This window comes from Paralichthys olivaceus, chromosome 13, assembly GCF_024713975.1.
Source record: "Paralichthys olivaceus isolate ysfri-2021 chromosome 13, ASM2471397v2, whole genome shotgun sequence".
Lineage (NCBI taxonomy): Eukaryota > Metazoa > Chordata > Actinopteri > Pleuronectiformes > Paralichthyidae > Paralichthys > Paralichthys olivaceus.
The window spans coordinates 11336049-11352265 of record NC_091105.1 but is presented as its reverse complement, the minus strand read 5'-3'; the positions used below and the strand labels follow the sequence as shown (position 1 = coordinate 11352265).

The following is a 16217-nucleotide window of genomic DNA, read 5'->3' as shown; positions in this document are numbered from 1 at the left end:
GCAATACCGTCTGTGTGTATGCACATACACAAGCACACACGCAGGAAGAGGAAGACAAAAGAGCCTGACTCAAAACAAAGGGATAATAATTCCATACAGAGAGAAATGGAGCTTGCATTTTCCAGCCCGATTTAGAAGCCTTATCTAGACAAGGCACAATGGATGGCATTTGGGGAAAAGGGTTGTTTATTCCAAGCTTGACACTTTTTTGCCAATTGCCCTGTTTTGTGCTATTTTTTTTTCTTCGTCTGTTTCTCCTCCTCGTTTTCTCCTCTCTGGCTCTTATTCTGGAATACTCACACCAGCCAGGCTCAGAATTTTGCCTCCACCTCTAGGGCAAGAATGCAAGTAGATATTGGGCGCTATTTTTCAACATTTTGAATTATTACTGCAGGAAGCAAATTGTCCAGTCAAGTTGAGAGCACTTATATTTATAGAGCCCACAGGACTGGATGTTGCACTCTTTGCACTGGATGGGAATGAGGACATGGAATAAAATCAGGACTAAAATAGAGACTCTGCGAACGCAGCTTGGAGCCTCTTAAGAGTAAATGAACATATGCAGTTGAGTGTCATTGTAAAAGCACGGTGAAATGGACAGAGTGCATCGCCTGAGCTGTTACAAACCAGAGTGTCTGATGTTATTTGATGTTTTATTTGAAGGACCTGACTTTTTGAATGCTGCGTTAAATTGACTTATGGCCTGGAATCAAGTGGAATGGGTTTTGTGAGTATATGTGTGTGTGTGTGTGTGTGTGTGAGATTACTAAAATGCCGTAACAGATTATGACTGCGGTGACTTGGTGGTAAATGCACTGTACTGTGTATGTTAGTGCCACATTTTATCTAAAGGTCATCTGCTGTGCCATTATCTTTCCCAGTCTTTAGCATCATGGCCAGCACTTACCCATGCACATTTTCAGTGCATGCGCGCACACACACACACACACACAAACACAAACAGACACACACAGTGACTGGTTCAATCTAATTCTATCAAGGCAGATGCCCAGCGGTGGACGGATCATTGCTGACATCTGTCCATCTCTTCCTGATCCTTCCTGATGTGAATGTATCTCAGTTCAGAGCAAGTGCAGCAGTGCCAGGGTCAATGTAAAGCTCTTTAACAGGTTGTGTCCAAGTCAGAGAGGCTGCTTTGCACTTAACTCTGACCATGTGACAGAAAACAGCAAAGTCACTGTGTCAAAGTAACTGCTAAATGTGCCCTCCAGTGCCTGACAAGATGCTTTCCCTATTAACACTGCCCCACCCTCATTCACACATTCAGACACACACACACACACTGACATAATCATACATAGCACATTTTCAGATAGGCAAACACACATACACACACTGGGCTCACACACAATCAGGCAGAAATGCACACACACATAAACTTAGCCCTATGTGCATCCAGCGGCGTGAAATGATATTCCATTTTGAGAAATCCGGATTAAAATGTATCAGGCCAAATGTGTTTTGACCTTGTTACTGGGGGATGGAAAAGCGTGCACACACACACACACACACACACTCACAAGGTAAAAAAACAGAGTAAATGTTGTATTTCTGTGACAGGGACACTAAATTTAAACTGATTTTAAAGCAGCATTAAGCTCAATACATGTGGCACAACTAATTCACATTGTACACATTTACCTGCATAACATTTAAGAGAACTTGCCAAATAAAAAACATGTCCACTGTCGAAACGTTGGGATTTCAAAGGGGTTTTAAATATTGCTTTTTTGAATGTGATTCAGATGCAGCCAACAATCCAGCTCCTCATTTGAGTCTGGCGGGAACACCGAAAGCTGTGGTGTGTTTGTGTACGTGCACGCGTGTCGATGAGACTAAAGCACATCAGGAACAAGCCTCTTCACACCCACAGCTCAATACTTCTTCTGACGGCCTCTCCTCCACTGCTTCTTTGTCTGGTTCTGTTCCTCCCTCTCTCCCCGTCAGATATGTATTCATGTAATTAAGCTGCTAATACACCGTCAAAGAATTGTCTAATTCAGCAAGGAGGAATTAAAGGAATCTGGCATGAGTCATTAGCCAGTCGAGATGTTCTGTTGAGCATTTTCAATAAGGGATCTAGAGAGCAATGAATCACTCATACGGTGTGAAGACATTCGCTATAGTGCATACTCTGTACTCTATATTTATACGACTGCATATGTGTGTGTGTGTGTGTGTGTGCATAGTGTTAATTGCCATATGTGAGCATGAGAAATTGTATGTGGGAGGGGTAAAGAAAAACAATTCACTGCATGTAATCCATCTAAACAATCCACCAATGCAGTGAATTATTACCCATTGTAAACATTTAGATACTCTGGGCAAGATACTTAATTGCAATCAATGTTTGTACTGCTGCAAGTACAAAGAGGAAAATCCCGACCTCGCTCTGCAAAGGGGAGGCATTGAAAATGCTCAATGGCTCATAAATGGCAGAATGCTGGGGACACGCAGGCAGACTTAAAAAAAAAGCATTTTTGAAAGTATGACGAGAAAATGCCAGCCTTCGCTAAACGCCTAATAGCCTGAGCAAGAACACGTTTCACTTCTCATTGACGCTCTCAAATTGGTGTCTTTTGATCCACAGTGTTTGACATACACAGTCTACCTGCACCCACAGCTCAATAAGCTTTTCAAACTCATTGTAAAATGGTGTGTGGGAGACATTATTGATGGGCTAAAACTCATTGTTCCCTGATCCCTATTCTGTCCAGCTGTCTATTAACAACTCTTATGGCCGCATGTGAAAATAGATTTTGTAGGCAGTTGTCGGCAACGACAGCGGCCTGCGTCGCGTAGAACTCACGTTCTTGATGAGCTCACTGTTTGGCGTCTGTAATTGTGCTGTCGGGTGACAGAGCCAGGGGGCCGCAAAGGGAGAGGGGAGGCGATGGGCAGGGTTCAGTCCATGGTGCAGCCCGAGATGAAGTGGATAATTGAGTGCGGAATAAACACTGCCAACAAGCCTCGGAAGCCCCCCTTTGAAAAAAAATGGAGAGAATGGAGTGAGTAAGAGGGGGAAGAGCCGTGGAAAGAGAAAAAGGGGGTGAGAGAGAGAAAATCCCAGCTACCCTCTGGGGGGGAAAAGCTGCTATTGAAAAGCTATTAAACTTGCATTTAGCAGGATTGATTGGAAATGAAGAGGCCTATTAAAAGAGAGGGACAAGAGGACAATAGCGCGTCTCTGGCCGCCGTATGTTGCCCTCCTTTCAGCAGCTTTCTTTGCCGGGAGGGGGGGCCAACCCTGTCTGTTTAAGCGCTCCCACCAAGAGAAGTAGTTCGGGGGGGGCTTAGCACTGCCTGAATAGAACCCTCTTTATCTTCCTCTGTCCCCCTTCCCATCCTTTCTCCACTGAGCAACAAAGAAGGAGAGAAAGAGAATGAGGGAAGGTTTTTTCTAAGTCCTCTTCCAGACTCACACAGAAACCCCACTTAGATAACTAACCAACTGCCTCTCTCCCCCCCTCCTCCCACCTTCTCCCGAGGATTAGTTACCTCTGGAGTGTTGCCATCATCTCCTACCAGTAGGGTATGTAATACTCAATCTTTAGCATGGTGCCACAAACAGTTGGAGCCGCGGATTCGTATTCTCGCTGCTTCTGTATGCCTGTGAAGGCAGGCCAGCCAATCCGGGGAGACTAAGGGCCGTACTTAAACACTGCAGCGAAACAGTGGCAGGTGTCTTTGCTGACTTTCAGCAGTCTCTAAACGGATGGGTCCCCCGGGAGCTTTAATGGAGTTTTGATTGTTTAACATCTATTTTTACAAAAAGCACGCTGAAATGATGGCAGATTTTCCCTCACCAGAAGTGTGTTTGCTTCATGTCAGTGAGCATATAACCATATGGTCTTGGGAAAGAGTTAAATAAGTTATGAGGTACAGCTGACTCTTCCTGTTAGAAGCTACATTTCTAGGGAAAAACATAATATTTTTTCCCCGTCAGCTTTGTAAACTCTCTCAGCGAGCACCATGAGAACAGTAGAGTGAGCAGACCAGTTCACAAGAGTTTGTTCTCCTGCAGTCCTTTTTTTCCCCACAACACTTACAGTGCAAGTTTTCCTCTTGCTTCATCTCTGCTGGCACTGCAGAAACCTACTGCCATTACACTCTCTGAAATGCCATTAGCAGGGTTCTGCCTTCAGTACAAATTGTCCATCTACCATAATGAAAAATATTAATTTGAAGAGATTAGATATTCACACTGTGCTTTTTTTTCTCCCAGCAGCCACCCAAGCAGCCTACTTCTCCCAGCAGCCCCAGGACCAGGTGGTTGTGTCCGGCCAGTCAGTGACTCTTCCTTGTGTCATTGTGGGTTACCGGGGAATGGTACAGTGGACCAAAGATGGCCTTGCACTGGGAGGAGAAAGAGACCTTCCAGGTATTATCACAACCTCTTGTGTCTGTCTCCCTCTTTTCTCCACTGCTTTCTGTGTTTATTGCTCTCTCTGTCTCTGTCTGTCTTACTGCGATCAATGCCAGGTCTCATTAGAGACAGAGTCTCTCTCTGTCAACCACGGAGGTTTTACACAAATGAATCGTGAGAGAACAATGTACTGCAGACAGGCCGGCAACTGCTGCACACACCAAACTTTAATTTGTTGTTTAGCATTTTAAGGGTCTTGTAGGAAGGTGGATAATCAATTGGCTTTGGTCACACGCTGACATTTAAATGTGTGGTAGAGTCGAGAGAAGGTAGAGAAGCTTCCTCTCGACCTCAGCCACCCCATCTTTATTGTGTCTGTGCTTAAAGGACAGACTCCTCATACAGCAACCTCTCACGTGTTGCATTCCCAGCCCCACGCTGCTCCACTAACCCCACGGCTCAATGCCTGGCGCAGTGAGGTGCTGCTTGCTTTCATTTGTGTCTTAAAGAGCCGCGCCACGTTTTCCTCTCTTTGTTCGAGACACAAGTCTGTTCATTTTATAGTCCTTTCATGGTGTGTTTGATGCTGGTTGTTTGTTTATCTCTGACTCTGTTCTGTGCTGGCTTCACGCAGGCTGGACGCGCTATTCCTTAATGGGCGACCCGCTATCAGGCGAGCACAGCTTGCTGATCGATTCGGCAGAGTTGGCGGATGACGCGGTGTACGAGTGTCAGGCTACACAGGCGGGACTGCGCTCCCACCGTGCCAAGCTCACTGTACTAGGTAAGATACACAGCTCATACATGATCCTCACCACCAGCCCTCGTGCCAAGGCCTACAGGCTGGCAGCGCTTGGGACCAATCAGGGGAGTGTCTCCATCACAAAATACAGAAGTGTGTAGACAAACCTACAAATGTCCAACTCACAAAAAAATTATCTTTCAAAACACAACTTAACATGGACAAATAAAAAATTCATTGAAATGTACTTCCAAGTTATTTGCAATTCATAGAGTCATTTCTTATCATCCTCAAAGATAACCCTGTTGTAAATCTAGTTTCCTGGTTAAAAAATCATGTCCTGAAAGCATAATTCAAACCAAGGAAAGCTCAGCCATGAGATCCAACCAGAAAATAAGGAAACCCCTCTGCTCTCAGAAGCGATAATCAAGGCTGTAGACGTCTTGGATAATGTGATTGCTGCAGTCACAAATGACTTGCGTAGTCGCTTGAAAGTCAGGGTCTGCACAGTTAGCACATTTTACAGTGAGCCACAACATTTGTCAACCGCAAGGCGCTTTTTACATTAACGTGATGTGAGTGATCTACTTCTTTACACAGACGTTCGGAGGTGGGGGGGGTTGGTGAGGAGGATGGGGGGCCAGGTCTTGTGGGAATTGGAATCGCCAAAGCACTGCTGGCATCTGGTGGCATGTAACGGGATATCACTCCATTAATTAGACCTGTCATTTGTCCATACTGTATATTCACCCACACGTACACGGACTGAGAGGGGAGACTCATCGGGAACAAGTGTGCAGGCTTGATGCTCAACACAGCCCTTTCATCACAGAGGCTGCTGTTGAATCTTCAGTATCTGTTGCTGCCACGGTGTATTCTGCCTGTATCATAGTGTCTGGGTGAAGAGCGGTACACACAGGGCACCATGAAAAGGAAAGCACATCGAGCTCACAAGCAGAACGTGGCAGCGTTTCAACTAAACGATTTGATTCAGACAGCTCGGCCCTGTCCATCAGCTTGCCTCTCCGCATCGTAACTGTCAATGCTGCACACAGCAGCACAAAGCAGTGCGGCCATCACATGCCTACACACAGCCACAAACATGTTTGTGTGGGGGCTGCAGAGAAAGTTGATAAAAGTGATACATTAAAAACACCCACAAAGACTGTTGGTTTCTAAATATTATCTGCATTTTCATAAAGATAAATGAACTGAAAAAGAATGAAATCAGTTGCATGGCTCAGGAACCTGCAATTTGTGTTTATGTTTGGACATAAGGAATGTTAAAGAGAAGTTTTCTTTTTTCTGTGAATTCTTTATGTGTGCACATGCCTGTGTGTGTGTGTAAATCATTGTGGCCAGATGAGACCAAAGCAATCCTGCACAGTCAAAGGAGTCAACGGCGGGAGTGCAGTCAGGGGAATCGGCATGGAAATTAAAATCACCTAGCACTCGGATTCCATTAGTGTCCGTGCCGCGGCAGCGGAAGGACCTCTGACAATTCAGATACACACAGTGAAATTGGTTCGGTGGAGGGAGCGAGAAAGGCCAGCACAAACCCCATGTTTATGCCTTCTCTTATTGGTTGGGGAGATAGACGCCTTCATCAGGGGTGGCACGCTTGGCTTGCCAGTGGTGCGTGCAAAACCATGCAAATAAATGAACAAATAAGCAATTCAGTTGAAACATCACTCTGCAACTGTAAGAGCAAATAGAGTAATAATGCTAGTCCCAGGAAAGGACATAAATAAGGTTGAGTGTGTTTTTGTTACTTGTTTTTTTTCTCCTGCCTTTAACTCCACCTTGTTAAAACAGACACTCGGTCATGAGAAGATATTGTGTGTCTCTTTTGTTGTTATGTCTTATTGATGCTGAACTAAGAGCAACACATGCTGACTATCAGTGTGACTTCTTTGTGGCTCTGTGCTGGCCTGGAGTTTCGTTTTTTTTCTTTGTTTTGAGGGTTATGTTTGTTCTGGTTTACAGTTCCTCCTTCAGACCCTGTGGTGGAGGGCGGCCCCGTTGTGCGTCTTAAAGCCTACACACCATACAACCTCACCTGCAGAGCCTCAGGAGCCAAACCTGCTGCTGAGATCACCTGGTACAGAGATGGGGAGGTTATGGACACTGCGGTTTATTCCAAGGTACAGTGAGAACAGATCATTATCATTCAATCTGTAACACCCACGCTATATTGCAAAGCGTAACAGCGGGCGGAAAGAAGTGCAAAGCTGTTCAAAACAGAAATATTTTCTCTTAGGGTATAATCCCCCCTTTCCTCTTTCTCCCACTCTTCTTTTATTTTCTCATCTTTCTTCCGTGGTCTCTCAGGTTTTTTTCCCCCCATCACCACCCTTCTCTCACAAGATTTGTTCCCTCACTCCCTGCAGTCCCCCTCCCATTCGCTCACGCCTGACACCCCCCATTCCCTCCCCCCAACTTGCTACCCCTCCTCCTCTGCCTCACCCTCCTCACTCACTAACCAACACCCCCCTATCCCCTCCTTGTTGGCACTAATGCCGCGACACTACAGCATAACTGGAGCATGCTAAAGCTCAGACAGGCATGAGTGTTTCATACAGTAGAGTTTCTGCAGAGAAGAAATCACCCACAACAATGCAGAAACACAATCGGGATGAGCCGGAGCGTAAGCCTGCCACGGCTGGGAAAGTGTCACATTTTTCATGCTCTCTGACCACGCTAAATGACGCTAAACGCCACATTTAAGGAGGTGACAGGCTGCAGTGAGAAGGGGGGAGGAGAGAAGAGGAGAGAAGAGGAGAGGACAGGAGAGGAATAACAGAGATGAATGAGTGTGGAGTTAATTGGTGAGATCGTTTCGTGAAAAAAAGAATTACTAACCTTAAGGAGTGAGACAGTGGGCAGAGAAAGCTTTGGCCGAGTGAGGGGTGGTGACAGGGACTGATGTGATTTGAGCATGAAAACACTTTTTGTGTGTCTGGCTGAGGAAGTGGAAGGCCTGGTCCATTGATTCGACTGTCCAGGGAAAAGGCTCAGCTTGTCCTTGCTCCTTCCCAAAGACGTGTGACACTTCTTCTTCACTGTCACCACCAACCCCCCTCCCCCCCAAAAAACAGACACACAGGCTCCTTCACCATCACAGTGTTTTTTCCTTGTGTGTGTGTGTGAAGAGAGGAGGAAAGTGAGAGAGCAGTGAGCCATATCCTCAGAATCTACACCTTTCCTCACTTAGGCGTATTGATTTCTGTGAGCAGTAAATAGATTTAAAAGATGATGACAAATAAGGAGCGCTGACAGGGAACACTCTCAGAAATGTGGGAACAGCACAATATCCCCCGCTGCATCATAAAATATATGATTTAACTGCCATGCCAAAGAACAGGATGGCAATTTAAATGGCTCACACATGAAAAAATAAGACCCGCAGTGTTACAGCGATATTCCTAAGTTGTGCGATCACAAATGGAAAGTGACTTACTTTTGTGACACTGAGCTCATTTTAAGCACTCCCCTACTGTAATGGAGTCTCTTTTGAAAATATAGTTTGTAAGCTGCTGCTGCTTGGACGTGAAGCAAACATCATTTAACATTGTTGCCTCGACTCTGCAGACACCGATGGAAGATGGGAAGAGGGAGACGGCTGTCAGTATGCTTCCAATCATCCCAGAGGATAGCGACTCTGGCCGCACCTACACCTGCAGGGTTCTTAACCCAGCTGCTCCTGCTGGACGACAAACATCAATCACTATCAATGTCCAACGTGAGTGTCCAGCTTGCTTATGAAAATGCCCATCACAGAATTGTAGCAGAGTGCATGCTATTTGCACATTCAATTCTGTTGCACTGTTGATATGTAAATGATAGAAATTACATGCATACATGTCATTATAATGAAAGTTGTCCTGTGCACAGACCCTCCCTCTGTGACGCTGTCAGTCCAGCCTCAGACCGTGACCGAGGGAGCCAAGGTTCTCTTCATCTGCTCTGCTTCAGCCAATCCTGAAATCACTGGATACAGGTATCAGTCCTTTGCTTCTATCTAAATATTTCACTCTGATTGCACCCTGCACACAGAGCCATCAGACATTTCTCATCTAAAATGTCACCGTACAATCCGTTAACAATTCCAAGACGTGATAAGCTGCAAACACGCCGTCTAAGTAGAGGAGACACCAAGCAACGTGTTAAGTAGATACGTGAATACGATGAGCTTAATGGGCTGCTTGATTGGCAGCGTTTGATTGTGATTGGCACCGACCATTAATCAACTAATAGCTATGCTGACACGCCAGGCTAAGTACCTCCCCTGAACTAATGTGACTGTAAAATGTGATTATTCATCCATCCCAGATGGTCGAAAGGAGGACTTCCCATCTCGGAGGCAAATGGGGACAGCCTGGAGGTGATGGTGGACTACTCTTACTTCACAGATCCTGTCTCCTGTGAGGTGTCCAACTCTGTGGGCAGCACCAACGTCAGCACCCTGGTCGATGTCCAATGTGAGTTTAACTTGAGGCAAACACTGTGGCCAGGCTGCCTTTTTGGAGATTTTCTAGAGGTGCATGTTTTTGTAAAAGCAGCCTCTTATTGATTGTATCCGGCTGTCTGTGTTGCTTTATCCTAGTTGGCCCCAGACTGCTGTCGGAGCCAAAGCCAATGACAGTGGATATAGGGATGGATGCATCTTTTACTTGTGCGTGGACTGGGAACCCTCCCCTGACCCTGGCATGGACCAAGCAGGGCTCCAGCGTGGTAAGGCAACAAACACTCGCCAACACCTCATCTTTGTGGTAAAGCTTCAACACCATCCCTCCAGAGAGAAACATTCACACATGGCCTTGAGGCATGAATCCCTCACACATTTCCCCCACACATTCTTTTTCAGGCTGAATCTTCAACAACTCCTCTCACCACACTCCCTACGGGCTAAAGCCTCTGGCAGAAAACTGTCTGTCCACTGACAGATTCATTCAGCATTGTGACATGCTGTCATAACTCAAAGTCAATCAATCGATCGATCAATCAATCAGTCAACAAGTGTGCCAGGGTGTGGTTCAAATCAACTGAATTGCAACATATGCAGCAACTTTTCCAGTGGCACTTCTGACGTTTTCTGACGTTAAAAAAAGGCCTGACCACTCGAGTATCCATTTCCTCAAAGTCAATTTCGTAGGTGGAACAAATGGGACATTTCCACCTTCAATTTATTTCATCCTGGTAAAAGTCCTTTAGCGCACACACCATCAGTGATGACATCCCATAGGAGCTTCTCTCCTGGCAACTAATATAATTTCTGAGGTGAAGCTGGAGAAAACTCCCCCAGTAAAGAATGCTGCGGGATGGTGTAAGCGATGCTGTCATCTCAAAGAGTGAACGCTCTCAGCCCCTCGGAGGAAAACGCGCAGACATTTTTCTAATCCACCCACTGCCACTGTTCCTCACACATCCACGAGTAATGGATTAATTGGGTTACTCTGTAAGTGTGTTGAAATAAAAAATTGGAGAGAGTGAGAGGAGGAGGTGGAGGGGCGCGGGGGGGACGGAGAGTGGGGGTAAATGGATTAATCACAGCTTGATGGAATGACAGGATCAATGAGCTAAGCAGTGAGTGAGCGTAGCAGCTCTAAAGGCTAGGGCCCACTCACGCCATAGTACGTTGCGCTCTGTCCCCACTGTTTAATTACAACAATCTCCCCAGCAGCACGGCCACTCAGCGGTGGCTGGAGTGCTTAATGTTGTGATTAAAGCTCTTCACAATGGAATTAAACTCAAACCGCCGGCATTTGTTACAGTGGTCAGCCCACCTCTGCGCCGCCTCTGCAATGAGCGGGCCACTGATAAAGGTCCCAGTCGCCTTTGTCCGCCTCTTCTCCCCCAGCGCCTTGCTCTGTTCTCTCGTTCTCTCTCTCTATGAAACACATTTCTCACTTTTCTCTCTGGATGTCTCACTAGGTGCTCAGTAATGGTAACACCTTGCAACTGAAGGCTGTTACCCAGGAAGATGCTGGAACTTACACCTGCAAGGCCATCGTACCTCGGATAGGAGTTGCAGAAAGAGATGTCACTTTAACTGTAAATGGTGAGTGGCTAGTATCTTGTTACTTGCCTTTACGTTTGTAGGGATCTGCCTAATAAGTAGCATTAAAATTGCTATCGGAAAATGTATTATTAGAATTTAAAAAAACAACAATTTTTTTTATTTCTCTTCTCTCTTTGACTCGTCTTCCAGGTCCACCTATCATCACAGCGGACGCCACGCAGCACGCTGTGAAGCACTCCAAGGGCAAGCTGGAGTGCCGGGTGGAGAGCAGCCCCCCGCCCGATAAGATTGTAAGTGATCTGCTTATTTGTGTTGCGCGTCATTCACTTCTCTTCAAGAGCTTCCATGTTCATTTTAGCCACACCCACATGAGAGCAAACACTCAGTGGAGCTTTACCCCTGACCCCACTTTCACACCTCTGCACCAGCCTCATCTCCACCTCACACGCCAACAAAGGCATTCACACACATATTCACAACTGTAATTGCTCAGACATTGACTGGAGAGATTGTAGAGTTTGGGGGGAGCTGTAGGAGACCAGCTTCCTGCAGGTTTCAGCAAAACCACATTCAATTAGCGGCCCAAGAGGCATCACTCTTCTGACCCCGGTGAACTGCTGAACGTACGCTGGGCTGAGAGAGGATAATTAGGGTGTGAGGAGGAGTGAGAGACAGGTGCCCCGCTGGCCCCGCGCTAGAGACGGCAGAGAGGAGCCTTATTTCACAGTGCAGCTACCTAACCCTCCTTAGGCCTCACCTGCAGGGCAGACGTGGGAGGCAGCTTAAACATGAGCCTGTGAGCTGTGTCAGCCATGGAGCACGGTAGAGGTCGGCAGAGAGAAAGCAGAACAGAGGGAGAAACTGGTGTTCAGTCGGCCACCGGCAGGGATCTAAGGATAAGCAGCTGAGACGGACTCTGCTTTGCTCACAGATGAGGAATTCTTCACAGAAAAGTGACTTACTCCCTGTTGACTGTCCTTTTGCTCCTCTCCGCAGGTGTGGACCTTCGGAGACACGAGTCTGTCCTCTGGTTCCTCCGGTCGTTACTCAGTGCAGACAGTTACCAGCGACCACGGCGTCCTGTCTTCTCTGGTGCTGTCTGAGATTCTGGCTCAGGATTTCCAGCTGCGCTACAACTGCACCGCTTGGAACCGATTCGGCACGGGCACCGCCCTGGTCACACTGAAAGAACAAGGTACGCACCGACTGAAGTGTCAATGTCCACCATAGCCCCTGTGCAGAAGTTATAGTGATGTGAGGAAGGGGGCCAGATTGGGTGAAAGCAGTGCTCCTGCCTTGTGCTTATCTTAATTATACTCCCTCAATCGATATGATTTAATCAGCAGATGGTTCCTTTAATGAATATGTTTGCCCCATAACATAGATATTGATTGGGGGACAAAAGTCAATTAGAGGAAGCCACATGTGTTTGTGGTTGGACTCATATCCTCTGTCACTGTCAAAGAGCCGAGCTCAGCATTACGGGCTCCAGCCTCTTAAAGTGAACTTAGAATTAGGCAGTAGTACCATTACACTGATGCCAGTGGAAGCCTTTGTTGCAGCAGGCACCAAAAATAAGGTCCTCGCCAGTAATTTACATCAACGAAGCAGAGTGGGGTCTCCAGAGAAATGGGCAGGGGTATCTCCTGGAATCTCTAATTAGATTACTGTCTATTGCTTCATTGCATGTCAGGCCTTGTTACCCTTCTTTCTGAGAGATTAGAGACAATGGCCAGGCTGCGGGATGTCGGTTTGCCCGTGTGAGCATACGCTCGCTGTGAGCAGGTCAGGGCTCACTGTGGATGAATTTATACAGACGCTGACGTTTCTGGGATTAGCAAAACAAATGAATGGATCTATTTCTTTCTTTTGCTCTGATCTGTTCGTTCTTGATGCTGACACTATTTCTCATTTCATCCCTTCTCTTTTTCCTGACAACTATCTACCCCCACACCCGCCACATTTTTCCCTCTATTACTGTTCTTGTTACAGAAGCCTTGCCTATGTTGATAATTGTTGGTGGAGCAGTAGGTGGAGGCTGTGTCCTGCTCATCTGCGTCATCACTCTGGTCTCCCTCTGCTGCAGGCACACAGGCAAAGGTGAGCTCAACGGTTAGTATGGGCAAGAGACTCCTTTGTCAATTCTTCCAATCAAACATATTCTTATTTGTATACAAAAAACTGTTTTTGTTCAATTTTTGTGCTATTTTGATGGAAATGTTGATATATTTGTCAATCCCCGCAGGTAAGAGGTGTACTCGTCTTTCCAAGAGTGACATCAGAGTTCAAATCGTTCATAGTGATCACAACGCTACACGTGGCAACGATGATGAGGAAGATGTCAAAGAGCCGATGGTAAATTTCTTTGTTCACTTCCTCTGTATATCAGATGTCTCTATTCATGATTAGCAAAAATTCACTTTAATTCAGTAATATAATGCTAATTTTCGTTTTGAACTTATTCAAGTGAGGTCTTGTTCGTCCTAGTAAATCTTCAGAAATGCTTGGTCTTCCCTCAGGCTCCAAACAGCAGCGAGTCTCCTGGGACGTCGCGAACAGAACACAGTGACCTTCTGGAGGAGGAGGAGGATGAACGATCGGATATCAAGGTAAAACTTAAAACACTTACCTGAGGAAACTCTCTCAAAATAGCAACCATGTGTTATTTTCATCATGTTACATGTTACTGTAATGATTTATTCTCACCATCACTCTTACAGGACCCCACCAATGGCTACTACAATGTCCGGGGCCATGAAGATCGCCACATCCGCGGCAGTGGGTTCTCTGAGTATGTGCCCAACACTCGCCCAGTCTACACTCCATCGCAGCTGCCCTCCCCCAGCCCCATGTATGGTCAGCATGGCACACAGCCTCGAGTCTATGACTTCTCCCACCGATACGCAACCACCACTGCGGGCAGAACCTCATATGAACAGCAGCAAGCTGCCCAGCAACAGCCTGCACAGGCGACCAGCATTTATCCCACTGACCCACTCTACAGTGGCTCTGCTTACTTACCTGCTACTTATGGTCGCGCCTTCACCAGCTACGTTAAACCCGCTTCCTATGAGAAGGTGGATGCGTATGACCAATCAGATCAGGCCAGCAAGGTGTCCAGCTCGTCTCGCTTCTCTTATGCCTCCTCACAAGTGTCCTCCCAGCAGTCCGACTATGGCCGGCCCTCACAACGAATGCAGACTCATGTCTGATGGACAAAAAAGAAAATGGAGAAAAGATGATTACGGGAGCAGCGAGTAACTATTGTCACCTCCACATACTCGTGTGGCTTGACTAACATGAACAGAGACTTTCTTTACTTGGACGGTCCTTAAAGGACAAGTTTGGACAGTATTTTTGGAGGCAGTTGTGTGATTTCGGTTATGGGATAACCAACCTGTTGTGACTGATGGCAGGATCTACAATAATGCAAACTGTAGAGAAACTGCTGAGCTGGAGAATTCAGCAGATTGTGGTGTTCAAGTCAAACTTCTGATTCCAGTGTGATACCTCGACAGGTTACAACTCAAACCTGTGGAGATATTCAGTCAGTGCAAGAGCCAACTAGATAATATATCAAATGAATATGGGTGGCCAAAACGACAGGGGTAGATGGTTACCTGCATTCCAGAGTTTACTTTGTGTCAACACAAAAACATGACCTCTAAAATACTTTGAACCGAGACCATCTAACACATATTTGAAGGAAAAAACTGATACGAACAAGCTATTTTTGTCTCTCATTCAGTGTTTTGTTGGCATGCGATAGGAATTCTAAGCACATTTGTGTCTCGATCATCGACAACAGACTGAGCTGTACACAGAGACAGACATAAACTATTCTGCACAACAGGCTAGCTCTACTGACCAACAAGTGCTACAGGCACTGTATGTAAGAAGAGTTGAATCATCGCTGGAATACTTCTGGCCTGAGCTGTATTCCTGGAGCTTCTTCTGATGATAACCCCTAACATGTCGGACTTAGTGGTGTTGCTTACCGGTGGATAAAAGAAGGAGATGTGAAGAGAATGTGTATTTTAGCCTTCGTTCTCATGAAGGACTGTATGTTAACTGTGTGTTTTACCAAGATGGACAAAGTAAGGCCATGAAAACCCAAAGATGGTGATAACTGTACAGAGGGGGAAACGGGGGCTGGGGGCAGAATACTGCTGTCTGACTCCGGATACTGTTTTCTGCGGTATTTTTCGATTGTAAAATGAAGAGTCTGCTTTTACCAGAACAATCAAAAGTGGTGGTTTTGAAAATGGCGGCAATCTTGAACTTGAAATAAACTTGAAAATGAATGCAGCGTCCTAGGCAGGCTCAGGCGGGGGTGGGGGTAGGTAAGACGTTTAAGGCAGTTCTGGTGTAGACCACACACTCTCAAAAGTTTTACAAATCAATCAAATTGTCTCAAGATGTTTACAAGAAACAGTACTACCCTGAAACATGAAGTATCTGTACAAATGGCTGAGCCCATACTTTCTCTCTGTTGCATGCAAATGATGTGTCTAGTGAAAATCTTCAGCGTTAATATTCATGTCCATTTCATGTTTGACACATTGGTTTGTGCACCTGGCCCAGTTGCATTCCTCTTCCTGGATGTTTCAGTATGAATGCCTGTACTGCCATTTGTCGACAAAGCTGTTACCAGGCAGCCTGATGAGAGAGCAAATGTCTACTTCAAAGTGAAGAGGCAAAACATCATCGCTTGTCTTTATTTTTATATTTTATATAAGCCTTAATGTACAGCGTGTAAGCTGCTCTATTGTAAAGTATCTTTATATACATGTCTTTATCTTAGTTGATTTATTTGGCACCATGGATTTTCTTCTCCGAGTTGTTCATCAATCATTGAATGCAGTTACTATGCTTTTTCTTGGAACACGACTAATTGCCATTTGTTTGTTTATTCTTTTAATAATGTATTCAGAATTTTATTTGCTAAAAAGGAGCTATCGTTGCTTGTACCTTTGTACACATATTTATATTTAAATAAAACCATTTCCGATAAAGAACTGGTTGGTGTGAATCCTGAGAGTTAATCAGCCTCGTGAGCGGCTTCG

At 45.8% G+C, this 16217-nt stretch overlaps 1 protein-coding gene across 5 annotated transcripts in view; it reads left to right on the top strand.

The window, feature by feature from the left end:
- kirrel3l (kirre like nephrin family adhesion molecule 3, like) overlaps window positions 1-16169 on the top strand; it is a 32336-nt gene extending 16167 nt beyond the window's left edge. Inside the window, exons 2-15 of one of the 5 annotated variants that reach the window (XM_020093449.2) lie at window positions 4247-4402; window positions 5022-5171; window positions 7116-7273; window positions 8721-8871; window positions 9024-9129; window positions 9462-9610; window positions 9736-9863; window positions 11064-11190; window positions 11341-11441; window positions 12148-12346; window positions 13144-13263; window positions 13397-13506; window positions 13671-13760; window positions 13872-16169. In XM_020093449.2, coding sequence (XP_019949008.1) covers window positions 4247-4402; window positions 5022-5171; window positions 7116-7273; window positions 8721-8871; window positions 9024-9129; window positions 9462-9610; window positions 9736-9863; window positions 11064-11190; window positions 11341-11441; window positions 12148-12346; window positions 13144-13263; window positions 13397-13506; window positions 13671-13760; window positions 13872-14363 — 2237 coding nt within the window. In that variant the 3' untranslated portion in view covers window positions 14364-16169. Of the gene's footprint in view, window positions 1-4246; window positions 4403-5021; window positions 5172-7115; window positions 7274-8720; window positions 8872-9023; window positions 9130-9461; window positions 9611-9735; window positions 9864-11063; window positions 11191-11340; window positions 11442-12147; window positions 12347-13143; window positions 13264-13396; window positions 13507-13649; window positions 13761-13871 lie in introns of all 5 variants that reach the window. The other 4 variants (XM_020093450.2, XM_069537546.1, XM_069537544.1 and 1 more) reach the window with 4 other exon arrangements.
- Window positions 16170-16217: the final 48 nt, after the last annotated feature.